This window comes from Eschscholzia californica, unplaced genomic scaffold (assembly GCF_041429995.1).
Source record: "Eschscholzia californica isolate CP2 unplaced genomic scaffold, dmEscCali1.0.p SCAF_5, whole genome shotgun sequence".
Taxonomy (NCBI): Eukaryota; Viridiplantae; Streptophyta; class Magnoliopsida; order Ranunculales; family Papaveraceae; genus Eschscholzia; species Eschscholzia californica.
In genome coordinates this window covers 36,097,539-36,118,935 of record NW_028238472.1, presented here as the reverse complement: position 1 = coordinate 36,118,935, position 21,397 = coordinate 36,097,539, and the positions used below count along the sequence as shown (strand labels likewise).

General features: G+C 39.4%; 1 protein-coding gene across 1 annotated transcript; it reads left to right on the top strand.

Annotated features, from left to right (window-relative positions):
* The first annotated feature begins 6,910 nt into the window (after nucleotides 1–6,910).
* Nucleotides 6,911–7,648, top strand: LOC147538898 (uncharacterized). Its single transcript, XM_086643038.1, has one exon. It carries the CDS (start codon nucleotides 6,911–6,913, stop codon nucleotides 7,646–7,648), a length of 738 nt encoding a protein of 245 aa, XP_086499164.1.
* Nucleotides 7,649–21,397: the final 13,749 nt, after the last annotated feature.

Here is a 21,397-nt window from a genome sequence, read left to right as displayed (position 1 = left end):
TAAAATGACACCGCTCGTACCACATGAATATTTCTCTTGTAATACGACATTATTTCAAATACAATGATGTTTTAGTTCAAGTCATATTTTGTCTGTGCACAGCAGACTAAGGGCTTTAACGCCACGAAACTTAGTCTGACCTTAAACCTTCTCGAGCTCTAAGCTCAGACTAGGGAGACAGAAAGTGTACATCCTTCACGGATTTCAAACGCTTCATGACACTCAACATACACTGACTCGAGCACTCGAATAAGGCAAGACGCGCTTCGCCAAAACACTCCAAGCTTTGGCCACGCCAAACACAATGCAGGTATAATATAAACAATCTATAAAGGGTAATACCCTTATCCTTATGGATAAAAGAGGCAAACAATATAAGTTATCTATAAAGGGTAATACCCTTACCCTTATGGATAAGAGGCATTCATCAGCGGAGCTACACCCTGGCAGAACAGCTAAGTCCACATCAAGAGCACTCGGCAAACTCGCATTGCCTTGAACGAAAAGCTTGTCCGTGCCTCGATCAGCACATCAACTCCGCCTCATTAAAATTCTACGATCAAAAGCACTCGGTGTATAAGCCTTGCCTTGGTCTGTAGCCCTGCTTTGCAAGCCTTCCTTGATTACAGCAGGCTTCATTAAAAGTCTACGATCTATAAACACTCGGTTTATAAGCCATGCCTCGGTCAGTAGTCATACTCTACAATCCTTCCTCAATTTGAGTAGCCTTCACTAAGTCTTCATCAAGTGCACTCGCCGTGTAAGCCTTGCCTTGACTGACAGCCTAAATCACGTGCCTCGCCAAGAGCACTAGGTCCGCCTCTCCAAGAGCTCCGGGTTTGCCTCATTAAAATTTAGATCAGGACTACACGGCGGACAACCTGTCTTGATCGGTAGCCCTACCTCATGTGCCCGCCTCATTAAAATTTACATCAGGTCTGCCTTGATTAATAGTCGTACTTCACGAGCCCGCCTCGATTAGAAAGTCATCATCAAGAACACTCAACATATAAGCCTTGCCTTTACTGATAACCCCACATCACAACTTGCCTCGCCAAGAGCATTAGGTCCGCCTTGCCAGGAGCTCCGGATCTGCCTCATTAAAAATACTTATGTCAGGACTACACGGCAGACACCTTGCCTTGATCGGTAGTCCTACGCCATGTGTCCGCCTCATTGAAAATCTTACAAAGGAGAACCTGGCAATGCCTTGCCTCGATTTGAAGTCTTATCCCATGAGCCCGCCTCGTTAAAATATTTATGTTAGGACTACACGACAGACACCCTGCCTTGATCGGTAGTCCTACCCCATGAGCTCGCCTCATTAAAATTTTTATAGAAGGTCACCTGATAATGCCTCGCCTCGATCGACAATCCTGCCTCATGAGCCCGTCTCATTAAAAATTTAGATCAGGACTACACGACAGACACATTGCCTGGATCGGTACTCCTGCCTCATGAGTCCGCCTCATTAAAAATTTAGGTCAGGACTACCAGGCAGACACCTTGCCTCGATCAGTAGTTCTGCCCCATGAGTCCGCCTCATTAAAAATTTACGTCAGGACTACCTGGCAGATGTCTTGCCTCGATTCGCAGTCCCGCCTCGATTAGACAATTTTTGTCAGGAACCCTCGGCAAAATTAACCTTGCCCCGACTAAACGTCCCTGCATCGCCACGCGGCTCGTCAAGAACGCTGGATCCACCGAATAAAAAGTGAACGGTATTTATTGTATTGAACCGTCCCAAGAGGCATCCTTCCTCGCCGAATAATCCAGTAACCACTGATATTCAAGTAGTCTTGAATTAATATAGTGTGCATCTCCCTTGTTCTTTTCAAAAAATAAAAATAAAAAATAAAAAATATATATACATGACACATACACATATATTTCCTCCGTCCCATTTTGTTTGGTTGTTATTCCTTTTGTAGATGTCCCAAAATGTTTGGTCACTTTCTTTTTATAACATTCATTCAAATATTAAAATGATGATACTTCCAAAACTCTCTTTTAATTTCAATACCTATAAAAAATTTTAATTGGTTCTACACTTCTACCAATGTTATTTTTAATAAAATATTCTAAATTAAATGAGGGTAGTTTAGAAAAGTGTTTCTTTTTTGTCAACAATAAATAAGGTCTCTTTAATAAGTTGAATTCCCAAAACTACAAACAAAATGGGACGGAGGGGTATTATTATATGCACACATATATATGCACAGGTATGTTAAATATTAAAGAGGGTCATGAGTTGGAAATTAATGTAAGACCCTTACTAGTGGCTTCACCTTTCAAATTACCAATTTAGGTAATTAATTTTGGTGGGACCTTAGGAACCTCCAGATTAACATTAACGTAGCTATTTGATTCTTCACGGTTACTAGCAGTTTCCTCTCAAGGAAGCGTCGGTTCACCTTGACTCCGACCGCCTCTTTTCCTTTATAATCTTATGTTACTCCTTTCTTTGAGATTAAGTCTCCTTAATTCTTTTATCTCCTCCCCTCTTTCTCTTTCTTTATCATTTCACTCAACTCAAAGATGACAGACCACCAATCTGAATTTCGACATCAATTCGCGGAACTCACTATGGAAGAACGGGTAACCCCAACTGTGGAAAGTTCAGAATGTATGGAATTCGAAGAACGTCCTAAAAACAGACTTCTTAAATTTTGTAGTAACATGAAAGTGGATATCGGTCAAGCAATGTTGCGTATCTCCAAAGTTCTTCATGGACCTAACAAATACACTCTGACTGATGTTAGCCACAATCTATTTCTCATTCGTTTTTCCACATCTCGTGAATTATGTCTAGCAATGGAAAGCTCACCATGGGTGATCATGGAGGAATTGTTTATCTTACAATTTTGTAATCCTATTCTTGCCCCGGGTGCACACTGCTTTGACAAGGCTTGGTTTTGGATTCAATTGCACGGAATCCCTATTGGTTATCTTAACAATACTACCGTCAACAAATTAGCCAGTACTCTAGGGAACTATCATCCTACTACTCAAGATGACGCCAAAAAATGGAATGTATTTGGTCGTGTTCAAGTGGAACTAAACATCACTAAGGCTCTACCATCACGAGTCAACCTTAACATTTCGAATTACTCACTTATAAAGTGTTGAAATTCGAATTGAGAAATTACCTCGCTTCTGCACGACTTGTGGTCTAATTGGAAACTCGATTAAATTCTGTCCATATATTCTGCGATTAGGAGACTTACTTAAAATGCATATCACTCAAGAACAAAAGGAAGTCGTCCTTAAGGCCATGGAACCGAATTATAATGACTTGTTTCATGTACCCCTTAATGCTAGAGGAGGTCCCAAAGAACAGGGATCCTTCTCCTTATCCGATAACCCCATGAACTTGGGCATACTCGGATCTGGCCCAGAATCATACCCTCATATACCCCTTATTTATGAAAGTTTTGGTGATATTTTAAATGTTCTATCTCATGCAAAAAAAGTCAGGTATTCGGCTCCAGAAACAGGGAATCCAGGCACCTCCACTCCTTCGTCTCCAACAACCATCATGCATACTACTCCATCAACATCTACCATTAAAACATATGAGACTAGACATAGAAGATCCACTAAGCGAACATCAAGTGTTATGTCTGATACCACCACATATGTAAGGGTCACGACAACCCCAATGCCGATGGATCAATGAGTTATCTGGCGTGGAACTGTCGGGGACTTAGGAACGACCCGACAAAGTCAACTCTCAAAGCGTTCCTTACGGCGACTAAACCGGCGTTGGTGTTTCTTTCTGAAAAACATATTTCCTCTCCTTCCTCTATCCCTTCTCTTGATTATTTTGATTTACCTTTTAATTACATTGTTCCGTCTGTCGGCCGTGGTGGAGGTCTTTTACTCTACTGGTCTTCCTCTATTAATATAACTATTCATTACTCTTCTTGTACTTTAATTTACTTGACTATTACCACTGATTCTTCTGTTGTTCCTTGGGACTTATGGTGTATTTATGGTCTCCCTCGATTACAAGATCGACTGACCTTGTGGACTGACCTTTCTAACAGAATCCGGAACATCCCTAACCCTCTTTGCTGTATCGACGACTTTAACACAATTAGAACCCATTGCGACAAATGGGGGGGGGGTTCTAGTAGTAACCCATTTATGTCTCAATGTAATAGCTTCATGACTGATAAAGGTCATTTAGATTTGGGTTTTCATGGCCCCGGTTTCACTTGGACCAACAATAGATCAATTCATCATCTGACCAGCGAACGCCCGGACTGGGCTACTTGCAATGCTGATTGGATCCTTAATTTCCCTAATGCTGGACTTTATCACTTACCTAGGTATAATAGTGATCATGCCTCTATATTGCTTAAACTCCATCCTCAGACCAGAATCCATGACACCGTTGCTAGATACGAGATCTTTTAGACCTCTCACCCCAATTTTAGAGACTCTTTCCAGTCTTCTTGGGACACCAGCACAGGCTCTTTCCATGATAGAGTCACTCAGGTTAAAACCTCATTGCATGGGTGGAGTAAACGGACCTTTGGGGTCATTAATAATAGACTCAAAATTTTACGTGATCGCCTTTTGCATATACAAACTTGTCTTCCTACTTCTAATATCATAGACATTGAATCTAATTTGTAGGAGCAAATTCTACACCTTGAAGAAATTCAGAGAACAAAAGCCGAACAAAGATCCAAATTAAAATGGGCAAGAAATGGTGACAGGAATACTAAAGCTTTCCATATCTCTATGCCTCAGGGTCGCAACAAAAACAAAATCGTTCAACTACAAAACTCTTCGGGAGAACCTCTAACCACTGAAAGTTACATCGCCAATGAAATGGTAGCTCATTTTCAGAACTTATTCGAATCTGAACTAGTAAGTCAGATCCCTCCAGATCTTTTACAAGCTCATAAAGTCATTTCGGCTGAAGAACTAGCCTCGATCTCCAGCATTCCAACAGAGGAGGAAATTAAGCAAGTGGTGATGAATATGAACGCCTCAAGTAGCCCTGGGCCTGATGGGCTTCCCTGCCACTTCTACCAACACAATTGGGAAGTATTAGGAGCAGACTTGGTAAGTTACATTCAAGAGGTATTCACAGCAGGTACTTTTGATCCATCTTTAAATAACACCACTTTAGCTCTCATTCCTAAAGTTAGAACCCCTTCTAGAGCCATTGACTTTCAGCCAATTGCCTTATGCAACACGACCTATAAGTTCATCACTAAAATCATAGCTAACCGTATCTGACCCTATCTTGGGAATTGTACCAGCTGGACTCAGAACGCATTTATTCCTGACCGTCAAATTCGGGACAACATCATTATTACTCAGGAACTGTTACATTCCATGCGCATTTCTCAAGCTAAGAAAGGGGGTTTCGCTTTAAAACTGGACATGGCCAAAGCTTATGACAGAGTTAACTAGTCTTTTTTAGAAACCATTCTCTCGGCCACAGGCATTCAAGCCCCATATTAGGCCTTATCATGAACTGTGTTACTACAGTTAACTTTAACATTCAAATTAATGGAGGTCTTCACGGAAATTTCACTCCGTCTCGAGGACTGAGGCAAGGATGTCCCTTATCACCCTACCTCTTCATCCTTATGGCCCAGTCCCTATCCCTACTTATTTCATTATATGAGTCACATGGTACATTTAAAGGTTATCAGGTAAATAAAAATTACCCTCGAATCTCTCACCTTCTCTTTGCTGACGATCTAATTATCTTTGGTTATGCTACTACTCAAAACTTACAATCAGTTACAGATATTATTACTCAATACTCAGACTTCTCAGGCCAAGCAGTCAACCTTGACAAATCTTCACTTTACTTTGGCCCTGGAGTCCCAAACGAGGTAAAGCATTCATATACTTAGGAATTGACAGCACCCCTTATGGATGATCGGGCCAAATATTTGGGGTCCCTGATCCTTAAACCTGACAATCGGATCTAAAGTTACGACTGGTTGTTAGAGAAATTCAACAAGATGCTAGCTAATTGGAAAAACAAGGTTGTATCACAAGCAGGCAGAACCACACTAATTAAATCAGTTCTAAACTCATATTGTACTTACCCATTCAGTCTTCACAAAGTTCTTACTAACATAATCAATAAGCTTGAACAGATGGAACGTTTATTCTGGTGGGGAGACACAATTAATGAAAGGAAAATGCATTTCATAAACTGGGAGGTCATCACTAGTCCCAAAGCAGATGGTGGACTGGGAATCAGAACATTAAATGAGATAAATGATTCTTTAATAGCAAAGATCATAGAATGCTAAATCATCCAAATGCAATATGGGTCCAATTACTCAAAGGGAAATACTATCCTCATGGTACTTTCTGGACGTGCAATTCTTCTAGACCCAAAACTAGTTTGTGGCATTCTATATTAAAGAACAGAGAGGTTATGCAAGAAAATTCTCTCTGTTTAATAGGGTTAGGAACTGATATACAAATCATTGGAGACCCTTGGATCCCCAATATCCCCAATCAGACACCCATTCCCCACACAATTCTTTCTGTTCATATTAAGACAGTGGTAGACCTTATCGATCACACCACTAAGCAATGGAGATATGACATTTTAAATCAACATTTTCATCAAGATACCATCAATGCAATCTCCAACATTAATCTTACTACTTCAAGAACTACAGATATACTGCTATGGTGTCCAACTCCTTCAGGTTAGTTCACCTCTAAATCTTTCTATACTACTATTAAATCTAGGCATAATATCGATAGTAATATCTCTTATTTCCCTTGGAAAAAACTTTGGAATAAGAAAGATATGAGCCCGAAAATTCAATTATTTATATGGAGATTAATCCATGATGGACTAGCGGTTCTCGGAAACATTGGAACCAGAATACATCACATTGATCAAACATGCAAAATGTGCAACAATGATACAGAAACTATCAACCATTTCTTTGGTACTTGTACTAGATTTAAAGATCTCATTAAGCTTACCGATTTACCAATTACTGAACAACAAATCTCAGATCCAGTTAACACACTTAAACATCTACTGAATCAAGGTGGTACTACTAACACAACAAGGTTCAATTATACTTATCTGATTTGGTCGCGGTGGAATGCCAGAAACAACAAGCATTTCAACGGAGTAGAGCCAAATCTGAACCAGATCCATCGGTCTTCTTTCCTCGAACTAAGGTATGTTCCCTCATACTCGATTCAAGATACTCATCTATCTTCTACTGTTATACACACAGATACTTGGATTCCACCTCCATTAGGTATCATTAAGCTAAACGTTGATGGAGGTTTCAACACTACAAGAGGAACAGCAGCAGCAGTAGCAAGAAACTCGGTTAGTGATGTTATCTCCTCAACTAAAGACATCTTCCCTCCCATCTCGGTTCTAGACAATGAGCTTAGAGGAGTAAAATTGGGGTTGGATTTAGGGTTTCAGCTTGGAGAAAGTGGTTTTATAGTGGAATGTGATTCCTCTCTTATCGTTGGATTCCTATCCAACGACCAACAAATCACCCCCTGGAGACTTCTAAATCACGTTGATGAGACCCGCACAAGAATCAATGAGTTGAGGGTCATAATCACCCACGGTCCTAGAAGTAGCAATAGCCTTGCTCATGAGTTGGCAACAGCTTGAAATTTTTATCTTTTTTCGTCCTTTGTTAACATTTACTCAGTCAAACTTTGTAATTTTTTCCCTATGACCGTAATATATTTGGCGATTCAAAAAAAAAAAAAAAAAAAAACATGAGCATATGTGAGACCCCCAAATCTTCACTTTACAAATTTGGGAAGTGACAACATGAGCATAGGTGGGACCCTTCAATTCTTCACTTTGCAAATTTAGGAAGTGACAACGTGTGCATGGGCAAACGGACTGACAAAAGTCAGTCCGTGCATGCTTAGCGAACGGACAGACTTTTGTCAGTCCGCTTGCTCATGTAGTCAGCGTGCTTCCACAACACGCTGGAAAGAGGGTGTTCCGCCCAGAGCACATGCTGTCAGTCCACTTGCTCATGTAACTCTCGAATTTTTTGGATTGTCTAAGCCAACATAATTTCTGATATTTTCAAGTCTACGGGCTACAATACTATTTTGCCATGGTTATATCAAACGCGTCTATTTCATCAAGATGATTTTGGTTATCGTTATTAATTATTCTAATTTCCCTCCGAAAGCGTATAAGTATAGCTGTCACAGCGGTTTATATGTCAATTAATAAACCGCCAACCGGTAACTCAGAAAATCACGGACACTTGAATTTTTCATCGAAACACTCTGATGTCTCTTCTCTAGAGCAATCTTAGTTTACTCATTAAACGCGACACTTCTCGCGGACAAGTCCTCAAGGGACACGGTAGTGTTACGAGTGCAGCGAAACTGAACTACGAACCAGCATATGCAAATTCAAACTACTGTCAAAGTTTCTGCACTCCGTCAACTAAGAGAGTGGGGGACAAATTGTATGGGCAGAAATACATCACCAGGAGCGCCCCCAGAAATCCACGATTAATGGGCTTACACGACAATCAAGCCCATAAACTAATGGCTAATGGGTCCGAGCCATTTATCTTTGGGCACCCCTAAACAACGCCAAAGTATGGAAGCGCGTCCACCACTGGATAAAGAGGTCCGCCCTTACCTCCTCATTAGACCTCCCTCTTTATATTTGTTGGAAGACGTTACAGTCGATGAAGATCCCGGATATACCCGTTAAGGGGTTACAATATTCGTATTAATGGTGACAGCTCCATGCGTTACCACATTAAAGACGACAACTCACGCCAGGTGACGGTCGATCACCAACACTATAAAAGGACTGAGAGGAAGATGATACAAATCATGGAATTCCCGACTAAAACACTCAATCATCTGATTCTGTGCGAACACACCGAGTATAGAGTGAACACTATCATCTGGTTATCACCGAACATAGCCCGTATTCCACTGACATCACTGTCAAGCATTCCAATATTATCTAGCGATCAACCAAAACAGAGAACAACCCATTGCGAATCAACTTCCTCTCTCATACAGAGCAAGCATCTGAGTGATCATCAATATTCCTTCCTCTCACCTAAATATGATCACGGTCTAACTCCTAGGTGCAGGACTCTTCAAAGTATAAGATTTAATCAAGAGCCCGTCTACATCTCTCTCTTGGGCGACCTGACTACCAAGGAAGGATGACTAGATGACCATTACTTTCTCTATCCTGGGCGACCTGACAACCAAGGAAGGACGATCAGACGACAATTCCTTTCTCTCTCCTAGACGACTAGACGACCATACGATCAAAGCATACCTCACCAAAGCTGTCTTACTCAAGGACAGACCTCATAGGCTATCATAATCTCTGTCCAACCAAGTTAGTCAATCCGTAGAGACCGAGCTCTGACCACCCTATGAGTCATGCCTAAACTCCGACCACCCTATGAGTCGTGCCTAAACTCCGACCATTATCCAACCAACGGTAACATTCCAGGGATATCACTCGCGTACCTTTTACTTCAATTGCAAGCTTACTGGCTTGACCTTCAGAGTCCCCTTAGGCCGACACCATCCCGGTGTCCCAGGGATCTTACGGTCGCGTGTGTTATTGTCTCTTATCCCAGGTTAAGCCCAAAGACGTCGTCGATGTCCGCAAAATTATTAACATGTGAAGGTCCGACTTCCGGTCAACGACCTGGTCTCTTTGACTTCTTGACCCGCGATTTCCTACCCTCACAATAATCCTTTTTCAGGTTTTAATAAATTTAATCTATCTAAGTACTTTTATGTTCCTTCTAATGGACGGAGCGGGGGTTTAATCCTACACTGGGATTCAGATCTTGACCTTACTGTTAATTCGTGTTCAGCAAATTTAATCCATGTCACTATTAAATCACCTCTTACAAATGAACTATGGGACCTCTTTTGCACATATGGGCCCCCGAACCTTCGTGACCGTCGTCCACTCTGCAATCATGTTCGAACTGTTTTAAATGGTATTATGAACCCGTACTGTTTTAGGGACATGAATGCTTTATCCTCCACGAGTGACAAGTGGGGAGGATCCTCTAATATCCCATTTCTCAATCACTTTTAGAAATCTATTTTAGAGGCTAACTTGTTGGACTTGGGCTTTAACGGTCCGACCTACACTTGGACCAATAACAAAGCGACGTATCATCTTACCAAAAAGCGTCTGGACAAAGCCCTTAGCGACCTTCTTGGCTTTTAAATTTTCCAGGGGCAGGGGTGTTCAGCATGCCTCGATACAATAGTGACCACACACCTATTTTATTGAAATTAACAGTTCTGGGTCAGGGCCTAAACACCATTACAAGTTTGAGGCGTACTGGTCTCAACACACAGACTACACCAATAAATTTCAGCAAAATTGGGATAACAGTGCGGGTACTTTTGCAGAAAATTAAATTAGGTGAAGGAGTCAACAAAAGCATGGAGCAAAAAAACATTCGAATAGTTTAAAATAGACTAACTATTTTAAGAAAATGACTGCTGGATATCCAAAACATAAACCCGACAGATGAGCTATTAATGCTACAAAGCACAATTTAGGAGGAGATACTATTCTTAGAAAATGACCAACGCACAAAGGCGGAAGAAAGAGCTAAATCAAAATGAGTACGCAATGGAGACAGAAATACAAAGGCATACCACGTAGCAATGTCCATCAGAATACATAAAAAACACAATACACCAGCTGACTCTGAGATCAGGTCAAAGCAAGGAATGATGAGGAGATTTCGAAAGAACTAATTGATCATTTTCAGAATCTATTTAGGGAAGAACAGGTGAGCCCACCCCCAACCGAAGTCATCAATGCGTACAGGGCATTCACGGCGGAACAAATGGGCCACATCTCAAGGGTGCCAACGCAAGAGAAAATAAAAGTTGTTGTAATGGAGACGGGTGCAACCAAAAGCCCGGGCCCAGATGGGCTACCTTGTTTTTTCTTCCAACATAACTAAGATATCATTGGACCGAAACTGATAAAGTATATTTAGGCAGCCTTCATCTCAGGTTCGATTGACCCATGTCTCAACTTAACGACCATCGCTCTGATTCCTATGAGGAACCTGTGTTTGGCCTCAGAGTTTAGATTGATATCATTTTGCAATTCGGTCTATAAATTCATCACTATATTGATCTAACGAAATTAGGCCTACTTGGAAGATAGTATCATGTGGACACAGAACGAATTTGTACCCAATAGACAAATCTTAGTCAATAATATCATAACCCAAAAACTCCTTCACCCGATGCATAAACCTTAAGCTAAGAAGGACGCCTTTTTGCTTCAAATGGACATGGCCAAAGCTTACGACAGAGTTAGCTGTGCCTTCCTGGAAACAGTTCTTAAGGCGTCAGGTTTTAGTGGCCCACTTCTCTGTCTCATCATGTCATGTATTACTTCATCTAGATTTAGCGTTCAATTAAATGGTAAAGTGGTAGGCAATTTCACGGCCTCTAGAGGCCTCCAACAGGGTTGCCCCCTATTGCCCTATCTTTTATCCTAACATCGCAATCACTCTCACTCTTGATTCTCATTATGAAAACAAAGGTTTATAGGATACAAAATAAATTAGGAATGCCCCAGCATCTCACATTTATTGTTTGCTGACGACCTGGTCTTATTTGGAAAGGCAACATCAGGAAATCTAGACACTATAGTACTAATCATGGAAGAGTACTCATGCTTCTCTGGACAGATGGTCAATTACTCAAAATCATCTCTATACTTCAGCAAGGGTGTACTAGAAACCATAAAAGCTACCTTTAGCAATCGTCTACATGCTTCTCTAATGGATGATCAGACAAAATACCTAGGAGCACTCATACTCAACCAAGGTAGCGGAATCCAAAATCACACTTGGTTAGTTGATAAAATTAATAACACTCTTTCAGGTTGAAAAAACAAATTAATATCTCAAGCATGACATATTGTTCTCATTAAATCAGTTTTGGCATCTTTTTGTACGTATCCTTGTAGCTACCAGACTTTACCTATTCATATAATGGACCAACTAGAGAAAATAGAACGAAATTTCTGGTGGGGTCATTCCCAGGAAGATCATAAATTACATTTTATCAGATGCGAGATAATCACCAGTCCCAAAGAGTATAGAGTTCTAGGTATTAGATCCATCAAAGAAATTAATTAGTCCCTAATAGCCAAAATGTCTTGGAGATTCATAACAGAATCTCGAGCTATTTGGGTTAGATAACTCAAGGGAAAATATATCAAACATGATGACTACTGGACAGTAGAGATGCAAAATAATTTTTCAAATTTCTGGCATGCTGAACAATACTAAAAATATTACGAGGAAAAACATCATGTTGGAATGGTGGAAGCAAAGAAACGATAGTCATTTTCAGCATAAAAGTCCAGATCTAAAGCGATTCTGGTGGAGAACGAAGCAATCGATCAGGTATATCCAATCCATAAATGAATCTTCGAGTTCATAACATGTTTTTCAGTGTGAACAATGGTTCCCTCCACCGATTGGTTCCATGAAAATAAACTTTGATTAATCCTTCAAAGAGGAGGAGGGCTCATGGGCAGCTATCGCAAGAGACTCAAAGGGGAACACCATAGGTACATAAACTTGATGGAACCTGGATCGGTCATTTAAAGTGAGATATTAGGGTTTACACTGGGGGTTGGATTTGGTGGAAGAGTTGGGATTAAGCTCTTATATATTGGAGGGGGATGCTAGGGTTGTTGTAGACTCTGTCACAACCGTTGATCAAGAGGTTCCATCAATGGTGATCACTGAAATCAACAGCCTTCGTGCTCGCACGTTAGGGGTCCCCAATCGACATTTGTTATTGCCCAAAAAGTTCCAATCAGGAGCGCATAACTTGGCAGCTTCTGTTTTACACCCCATTAGTCATTTTTGACGATATGGTCCTTCAACAGTTAATTTTGTTACGTTTTACTACCTTTTTTGGATGTTCTTTAGCATTCCGGTCGTAACGATTTGTAATGAACTCTCTAACGTTATCTTTACTAGTAAGGTTTTTCTCAAAAAAAAAAACAAATGAATTACAAACCCCCCCCCCCTTGTTATCTTCATCGTCACCACCGTACACACCGAAAAAGATAAAAGTACACAATCCCTCCTAATATCATCATCATTATCACCCTCATATACCTACAAAAAGTGGGAAAAAATAATTTCATCATCGAACCTTAAATCTAAAATTAATTAAATCAGATTTAGTAGAAAAGATCTAACAATGAAATTTTGTCACATGAGGAAATGTTGGAAGAGTAATAAGATAAAATAAAAACTCCAATGTAGATAGAGAAACAACATTTGGTATTTTAAACCCTTAATTCAGACTTGATGTTTCCAGATCCCCACGAATCTGGATTTAGGTATCCTATCTCGATTCAGATTGTGTGAGATATAATTAATAAATCAAAATCCTGATTTGTCTCTTCCAAATTTATTACTTCCACATCCCAACAAATCTAGTTTTTCCCCATAAATCAAAAATCATTAATCTAATTCTTCACTATTAAACAAAGAAAGAACACTTGACATGAAGCTTCTCAAGTACAACCAGATATAAATTAGGGTTCTTTGATCAAGATTTGCTTGGATTGTGTCAGAGAAAGAGAGATAAATGAGAGGTTGTTAAGGTTTCTAAGAGAAAGGACGATGGGAGACATAGGTTGTGGAAGTCTCTTAGAGAATGAAAGAAAAGGACACCATAAAATTTCTTAGAAAGAGGGGGATGGAGTCATGGAGAGATGATATAAGGGGGAATAAAGATAAGAAGGGTATTAGCGGTATTAATAAAGTAGGACACATTTCCTGTTGTACTTTTTATTTTCTGGTTCACTCATTACTAACTAGTTGGACTTGCAACTAGTTTTCAAATTAGTGCGGATCTGACCTGTAATAGGGTAGTCCTTTTTGAACTATTCACCCATTTCGAGACTATATATGCAGGTTAAACTTGGAAACTTCATATAGTGTTTTTTCTTTCATTTTTAACAACATACTTAGGTGTAACACGTTTTCTGATTTGTTTCGTGAAAAGAGAAGATGGACTTTCTATCTCTACATTCTCGTGTTCATTAAAAATATACATGTAAGTCGGTATACATTTTTTTGATATTTATAATTTTTTTCCTACCATTTTATTAATTCTACAGGCATAATATACATGGCATGTGTTCCAACTTAGTAACAGTAGGTTAACAAAATTTTGAATATTTATTAGCATTTCATTGATTCCAACAACATTCTTAAGTATAAAATGTTTTTTTTTTTAATTAATTAGATCAGGTTAACACACTTTGAATATTTTTAGCATTTAATTGATTCATGCATAACATAAATTCTAACCTACTTAGAGTAACTGATCGAAATTTTGAACATTTTTCTCGCATTTTATTGATCTAGCATCATACTTATATATAACATATTTTCTGATTTATTTAGATCAGTTGTACAATATTTTCAAATTTGTTTTATCATTTTATTGATTCTAACAACACAATTATCTAGATCATATTATCTGACTTACTTAGATTAGGTAAACAAAGTTTTCAATATTTTTTTACGATTTTGTTGATTCTTATAGCATAATTAAATATAATATGTTTACTCGCTTAACTTATATTTTGCTAACAATATTTTTAACATTTCTCTAGCATTTACTTGTTTCTTACAGAATAGTATTTACAACAGTCTTCTGTCTTAAGTGAACAAAATTTTAAACATTTTTCTACCATTTTTATTTATTCTTATTATACATAATTCTTTTAAATTTTTGTGGGCAGCTATTCAATCATTGAGTCGATTGCAGTGAACAAAATTCTTCTGCGTCTTACCTTGAACGGAAAACACTAATCCAGATGCATGTAGTCATATCTTTACCCACGCAGGTCAAGAGTTTGAGGGTCGGGTTCAAGCATTCAAAGATGCTCCCATGGGTTTGAGCTATAGAGGATTGACTCATCATGTCTTTGTGATTTATGTAATAAAATAGAAAAATACTGCTAGAGTACAAGAACTTTTGTCAACATCTTCGTAGTATGTGAAGAAGTTTGGCCAAACCCTAAAATTATTTTGGTGGTTTAGCAATTTGCAATATAAATCCACACTAAACTAGACTTTTTCCCCACTCTTATACATCAGGCTTCAGACTTCAAAATCTCTGGAATCTTCTGAAACGAAAACAGAAATAACGTTGTGTTTGATGATTTGTCAAAATAATTTTTATATTTAACAAAGAAAACAAAATTTATTCATATCAATACAACAACAAATAACACATTTTTTTCTTTTGCAACAATTGTGAAATCCGAAACACCAAACCCTAAACCCCATTTTTCATTAAAACAATTTATGTTTTATCTTTGGCATGTTTCTCATACATGATTCATAACCCCTAAGAACTCCTCAAAGCATCAGAAATTTGGTAACATACCTAAAAGTACAGTGAAACAGTTGAAAGTGTCTTGAATATGGGTTGATATCAAACCTGGTTAACGACCCGTCAACCCGTTTACAAGCGGTCTCGGCGTCTTTTGAACCTGTTAGCAGAGCTGATTGCTGAGACATTGCTGGTATGCATAGTAGGCCTCTGAGCAGAGCTGATCTCCGAGACAAAGTTGGAATGCGAAGCTAGGCTTATGTCGGTTATTAATGTTAGCGTATCCATGTGTAGTTCAGATTTAGAGAGAGAGTAGGTGAGGTGGTGGGTTAAGGGTTTTAGTGGCTATATAAACTAAAAACCTAAGGAGATCAGTAGCACAATCTCACAAATCTCTTGTATAGCTTGTTTGCTTATTATAGTGGAAATCATCGCGCAATTGTTGTCGTGGAGTAGGTCTCACCAACCGAACCACGTAAATCTCTGTGCTCTGTTCTTGATTGTTCTTTATTTCTTATTTCTTTTCTTGGATTACTCGTTATAGATCACATTAAACCCCAATTGGCAAAACAAACTGGTATCAGAGCTAAGGTTTTGAGTTTTTTGTGATGGCGAAATACGAGATAGAAATGTTCGATGGAAGTAACGATTTTAATCTTTTGAAGATTAAGATGCGACCGTATTAGTTCAATAGAGTTTGCTGAAAACGTTGAATGGGAAGGCTGCACTCGCTAAATCATTATCAGAAGCAGAGAAGGAAGATCTCATGGAGAGAGCTGATGGTCAGATTCTACTCTATTTGAGCAATGAGGTCTTGCGGGACGTAGCGACTGAAACTACAATCGATGAGCTATGGAGTAAGCTGGAGGCAAGGTATATGACGAAATCTCTAACTAATCGTTTGTATCTGAAGAAGAAATTATTTAGTTTACAAATGTTAGAAGGAGAATCGTTGAAAGACCATATGGATGAAATAAACCGGGTATTCGTAGATTTGGCAAATATAGATGTCAAATTCGAAGATGAAGATAAAACAATACTTTTGCTTGCGTCCCTGCCACCATCATATGAAAGCTTTGTTGATTCTTTTATGTCTGGAAAAACAACTACAACCTTTGAAGATGTTAAAGCAACGTTGAATTCTAAGAACTCGAGACGGAGGTTAATGAAAGAAAGCAGCTCAGGAAATGGTTTGGTTGTAAAGGGAAGGCCGCAACATGTGGTCGATGGGAACGGTCGTTCACGGTCTCAATCGAAACCTAAGAAGTACAGATGCTATAATTATAACAAAGAGGGACATTACAAGAAGAACTGTCTCGAGCTTAGAAAGAAACCAGGGGAGGCAGCAGTCATCGAGGAAGATGATGGTAGTGTCTTGGCAATCATTAAAGAATGTGATGAAGCTACGGTTCTGGCTATCAATGCCTGCTTCGCTGAAGATAGGTGGATTTTAGATACTGATTGTACGTTCCATGTATGTCCTCGTAGGGATTGGTTTTCCACTTACACGACCATTAATGGAGGTAAGGTGTTAATGGGAAACGAGGCTCCCTGTAAGGTGGTTGAAATTGGTACTATTCAGATCAAGATGCACGATGGTATTGTGAGGACTATAACAGACATCAAACATGTTCCAGATTTGACGAGGAATCTGATGTCTTAGGGAACTCTGAATGATAATGGTTATAAATACACTGGTGAAGGTGGTGTGCTTCAGATTTCTAAGGGGAGTCTTACAGTTGTGGAAGGGTTGAAGAAGAATGGTATGTATGTGCTACAGGGTAACACTGTTAGTGGAACTGTAGCGATATCATCATCAGACAAGAAGATTGAGACTACCAAACTATGGCATATGCGGTTAGGGCATATGAGCGAAAGAGGGATGGCTATATTGAGGAAGCAGGATTTACTCTATGGGCCGAAGGTTGGAAAACTAGAATTCTGCGAACACTGTGTCTTCGGGAAACAGTGCCGGATCAAATTCAGTACAGCGGTTCATAATACCAAAGGAACTCTAGACTACATCCATTCAGATATTTGGGGTCCCTCTCGGGTCAGCTCACATGGTGGGGTAGATACATTTTTACCTTGATAGATGATTTTTTAAGGAAAGTATGGGTCTACATAATGAAACGCAAAGATGTGGCATTCGTTAAGTTCAAGCAGTGTAAGACCTTGATCGAGAAGCAAACTGGAAAATTGATCAAATGCTTGAGGACTGACAATGGCATGGAATTTTGCGGAAATGAGTTTAATAGATTCTGTGTAAACCAAGGGATTGTGAGACATCACACGGTTCGAAAGACACAGCAACAAAATGGTGTGGCAGAACGTATGAACAAAAATCTATTGGAACAAGCTCGTTGTATGCTTTCGAATGCAGGGCTGCCGGAGGTGTTCTGGGCTGAAGCAGTGAACACGGAAGCATATCTGGTTAATATTTCTCCGTGTAAAACTCCTAATGAGGTATGGTCTGATTATCCTGCAAAGTATGAGAACTTGAGGGTTTTCAGTTGCCCAACTTATGCACATGTTAAGGAAGGTAAACTTGATCCGAGGGCTAAGAAATGTGTATTTCTTGGATATGAGCCTGGAGTCAAGGGTTTCCGATTGTGGAATCCGGATGGAAAATCAAAGAAGTTTCGTGTAAGTAGAGATGTTACTTTTTATGAGTTAGCCATGGTAACACCGAAAGTAACGCATGTTGATGGTCGGGAGAGTGTTGGGAAACAGGTGGAGCAGGAGGATCATAGAGAACAGGTGGATCTTGAGATAGACACTCCGGAAGAGGTTCGACCTCAGATAGATGGGCAAGCTGAGAAAGATGAACAAGAAGAAGTTCATTACAGTTTTGCGAGAAACAGGGAAAGGAGAGACATCCGACCACCGGAAAGGTATGGGATGGCAGATATGGTTGCGTTCGCACTTCGTGTGAGGGAAAACATTGATGGAGGTGAGCCATGCACCTATGAAGAACCTATGAGAAGTGATAAATCAAGGCAATGGTCTCTTGCCATGAATGACGAGATTCAGTCTCTTAATAAGAATCGGGCTTGGGAATTAGCCAAGAAGCCTAAGGGTCAAAAGATTGTTGGTAGCAAATGGGTTTTCAAGAGGGAAGAAGGAATTCTAGGGGTGGAGGATGCACGGTACAAAGCAAGGTTAATAGCTAAGGGGTTTACACAGCGAGAAGGTATAAACTTCAATGAGGTATTTTCTCTTGTTGTTAACATAGCTCTATTAGAGTATTACTTGCTATGGTTGCTTTGTATGATATAGAATTGGAGCAACTTGATGTTAAGAATGCGTTCTTACATGGTGAGTTGGAGGAACAAATCTATGTGCGTCAGCCAGCGGGGTTTGAGATTCTCGGGAAAGAAGACCAGGTCTGTTTGCTGAAGAAATACTTGTATGGACTAAAACAGTCTCCTAGGCAGTGGTATAAGCATTTTGATAACTTTATGGTTAGAAACTGTTATGATAAAAGCAAATATGAAAGTTGTGTGTACCACAGGAAACTATCAGATGGTTCTTAATTTGTATCCACTCCTATATGTGGATGACATGCTGATCGTTTGCAAGGATATGTCGGAAATCCACATGTTAAAGGATTAGTTAAAGGGTGAGTTTGAGAAGAAAGACTTGGGTGCCTTAAGGAAGATATTGGGCATGGAGATACGGAGAGACATATTTGCTGGGAAACTGTTCTTGTCTCAGAAAACGTACATCGAGAAGGTCTTGGAACGTTTTGGTATGACTAAGGCAAAACCTGTCAGTATTCCATTGGCAGCACACTTCAAGCTTCAGGGGAACTGTCACCGAAAACTGATGACGAGGCGGAGTACATGACTCGGGTGCCTTATGCAAGTGCAGTAGGTAGCATTATGTATGCTATGGTATGCACAAGGCCTGATATTTCACATGTTGTTAGTGTAGTAAGTAGATACATTGGCAGACCAGGGAGAGGTCTTTGACAGGCTGTGAAATGGATACTACGGTATCTGGGAGGAACTGCGGACGTTGGTCTGGTTTACGACAGAAGGGCTGACACTTCTGGTTTGATAGTTGGATTTGTAGATTCGGATTTTTCAGGGGATCTTGATAGGAAGAGGTCGCTGCTGGGCTACACGTTCACACTTAGCGGGAGTGCCATTAGTTGGAAAGCAGTGCTACAGTCGGTAGTAGCTCTGTCTACAACGAAAGTTGAGTACATGGCAACAACAGAGGCGGTGAAGGGGGCAATACGGCTGAGTGGTTTAGTTTGTGATTTGGGCCTAAAGCCGAAGGTGACAGAGGTCTATTGCGACAACTAGAGTGCGATTCATTTGACCAAAAATCAAATGTATCACGAAAGAACTAAACACATTGATGGCAGGTATCACTTTACCAAGGACGTGATTGAAGAAAGAAGGATCGCGATGAAGAAGGTCTCTGCGACAGATAATCCAGCGGATATGTTGACCAAGGCAGTCACAACGTTTAAGTTTAGGCATTGCTTAGACTTGATTGGGATTTCCAGATGTTGAGCCCTAGCAGGGCTGGAGCGACGACGGTTTAGAGGCGCTGAGCTATGATGGTAGCAGATTGAAGTCAAGAGGAGCATATTCAAGTCAAGGTGGAATTGTTCAAGTCAAGAGTAGCACAATCTCACGAATCTCTTGTGTAACTTGTTTGCTTATCGTAGTGGAAATCATCGCGCCGTTGTCGCCGTGGAGTAGGTCTCATCAACCGAACCACGTAAATCTCTGTGTTCTGTTCTTGATTGTTCTTTAATTCTTATTGCTTTCTTGGATTACTCATTATAGATCACATTAAACCCCAATTGGGATAACATAAACATCATGATAGAAATGAAAAACAATTTTGACTATAATGGAACACCTTTTGTACCTAGAGTTATAGCCCTTTGATTTTGCGAGTCGGGAATAGTCGTTTGAGGTGATGGTTGGTCGTTTGAGGTAATGCGACTAGAGTTAGACAGAGGACAATTTTCATTTTGGTAATTGAATGAGACCTTTTGGGTCTTCAATCGAGCATTTTCGAACCACAGGGGCTTATCCAATTCGCCAGCCTAAGGCCTGCCCTTTTGTTTGGGTGGGAAAACGAGATGAGACTCAATAGAATTAACTTTTTGAGTGTGAATTAGGTTATAGTCCCTTAACAAAAAAAAAAAAAAAAAGAATTAGGTTATAGTCAACCAATGTCTTTTACTTAAAAATTTCAAACTTAGTGTTCCACACTCATCAATTATATATAGATTTCCTTTTTCACAAACAAAATTTGTTCATATCAATACAACAATTACACAAAATATTTTTCTTTTGAAACAACTGTGAAATCCGAAACACTAAACCCTAAAACCCAGTTTTCATTAAGCAATCTATGTTTTGCCTCTGGCATGTTTCTCAGACATGATTTATAACCCCTAAGAAACTCGTCAAACCATCGAAAATTTGGAAACATACCTAAACGTAGAGCGAAACATCATGACAGAAATTATAAACAATTTCTACTAACTCATTAATAATATGTATATTTCCTTTTTACAAAGTATTGTTTACAAAATAATTGTACCAAGAGAAAAAGCCTAAACAAATAAGGGCCCGTGGATCACATGGAATGGAATGGCTAACAATAATCTTATGTATCAAAAACAATTAGTAATATCCACGTTTTTATACTTGCATGATCTTATGTATTAAAACAATTAGTATAATAATTGGAATTCAGATCTTTAAGATCATTATTATTATGGTTGACGTCAAGTCAATAGTATTTTCATCTAATTAAATTATATATACTCATGACTGCTTCTTTGGATCCAGATAATACGAAGAAATGAGCTGGTTATTAGTTCACAGGGTTGTCCGTTGTTTTTTAATCTTAACCTAAACCCGCCGAATGCAATTGCATTATTATCCCTTAATAAATATATTCTTTTCAACAAAGCATTGAACAGAATCCTTATAAATAAATGTTG

What these genes read in the sequence shown, in the direction of transcription:
- LOC147538898 (XM_086643038.1), top strand. Translation starts at nt 6,911, where the DNA reads ATGTGCAACAATGATACAGAAACTATCAACCATTTCTTTGGTACTTGT.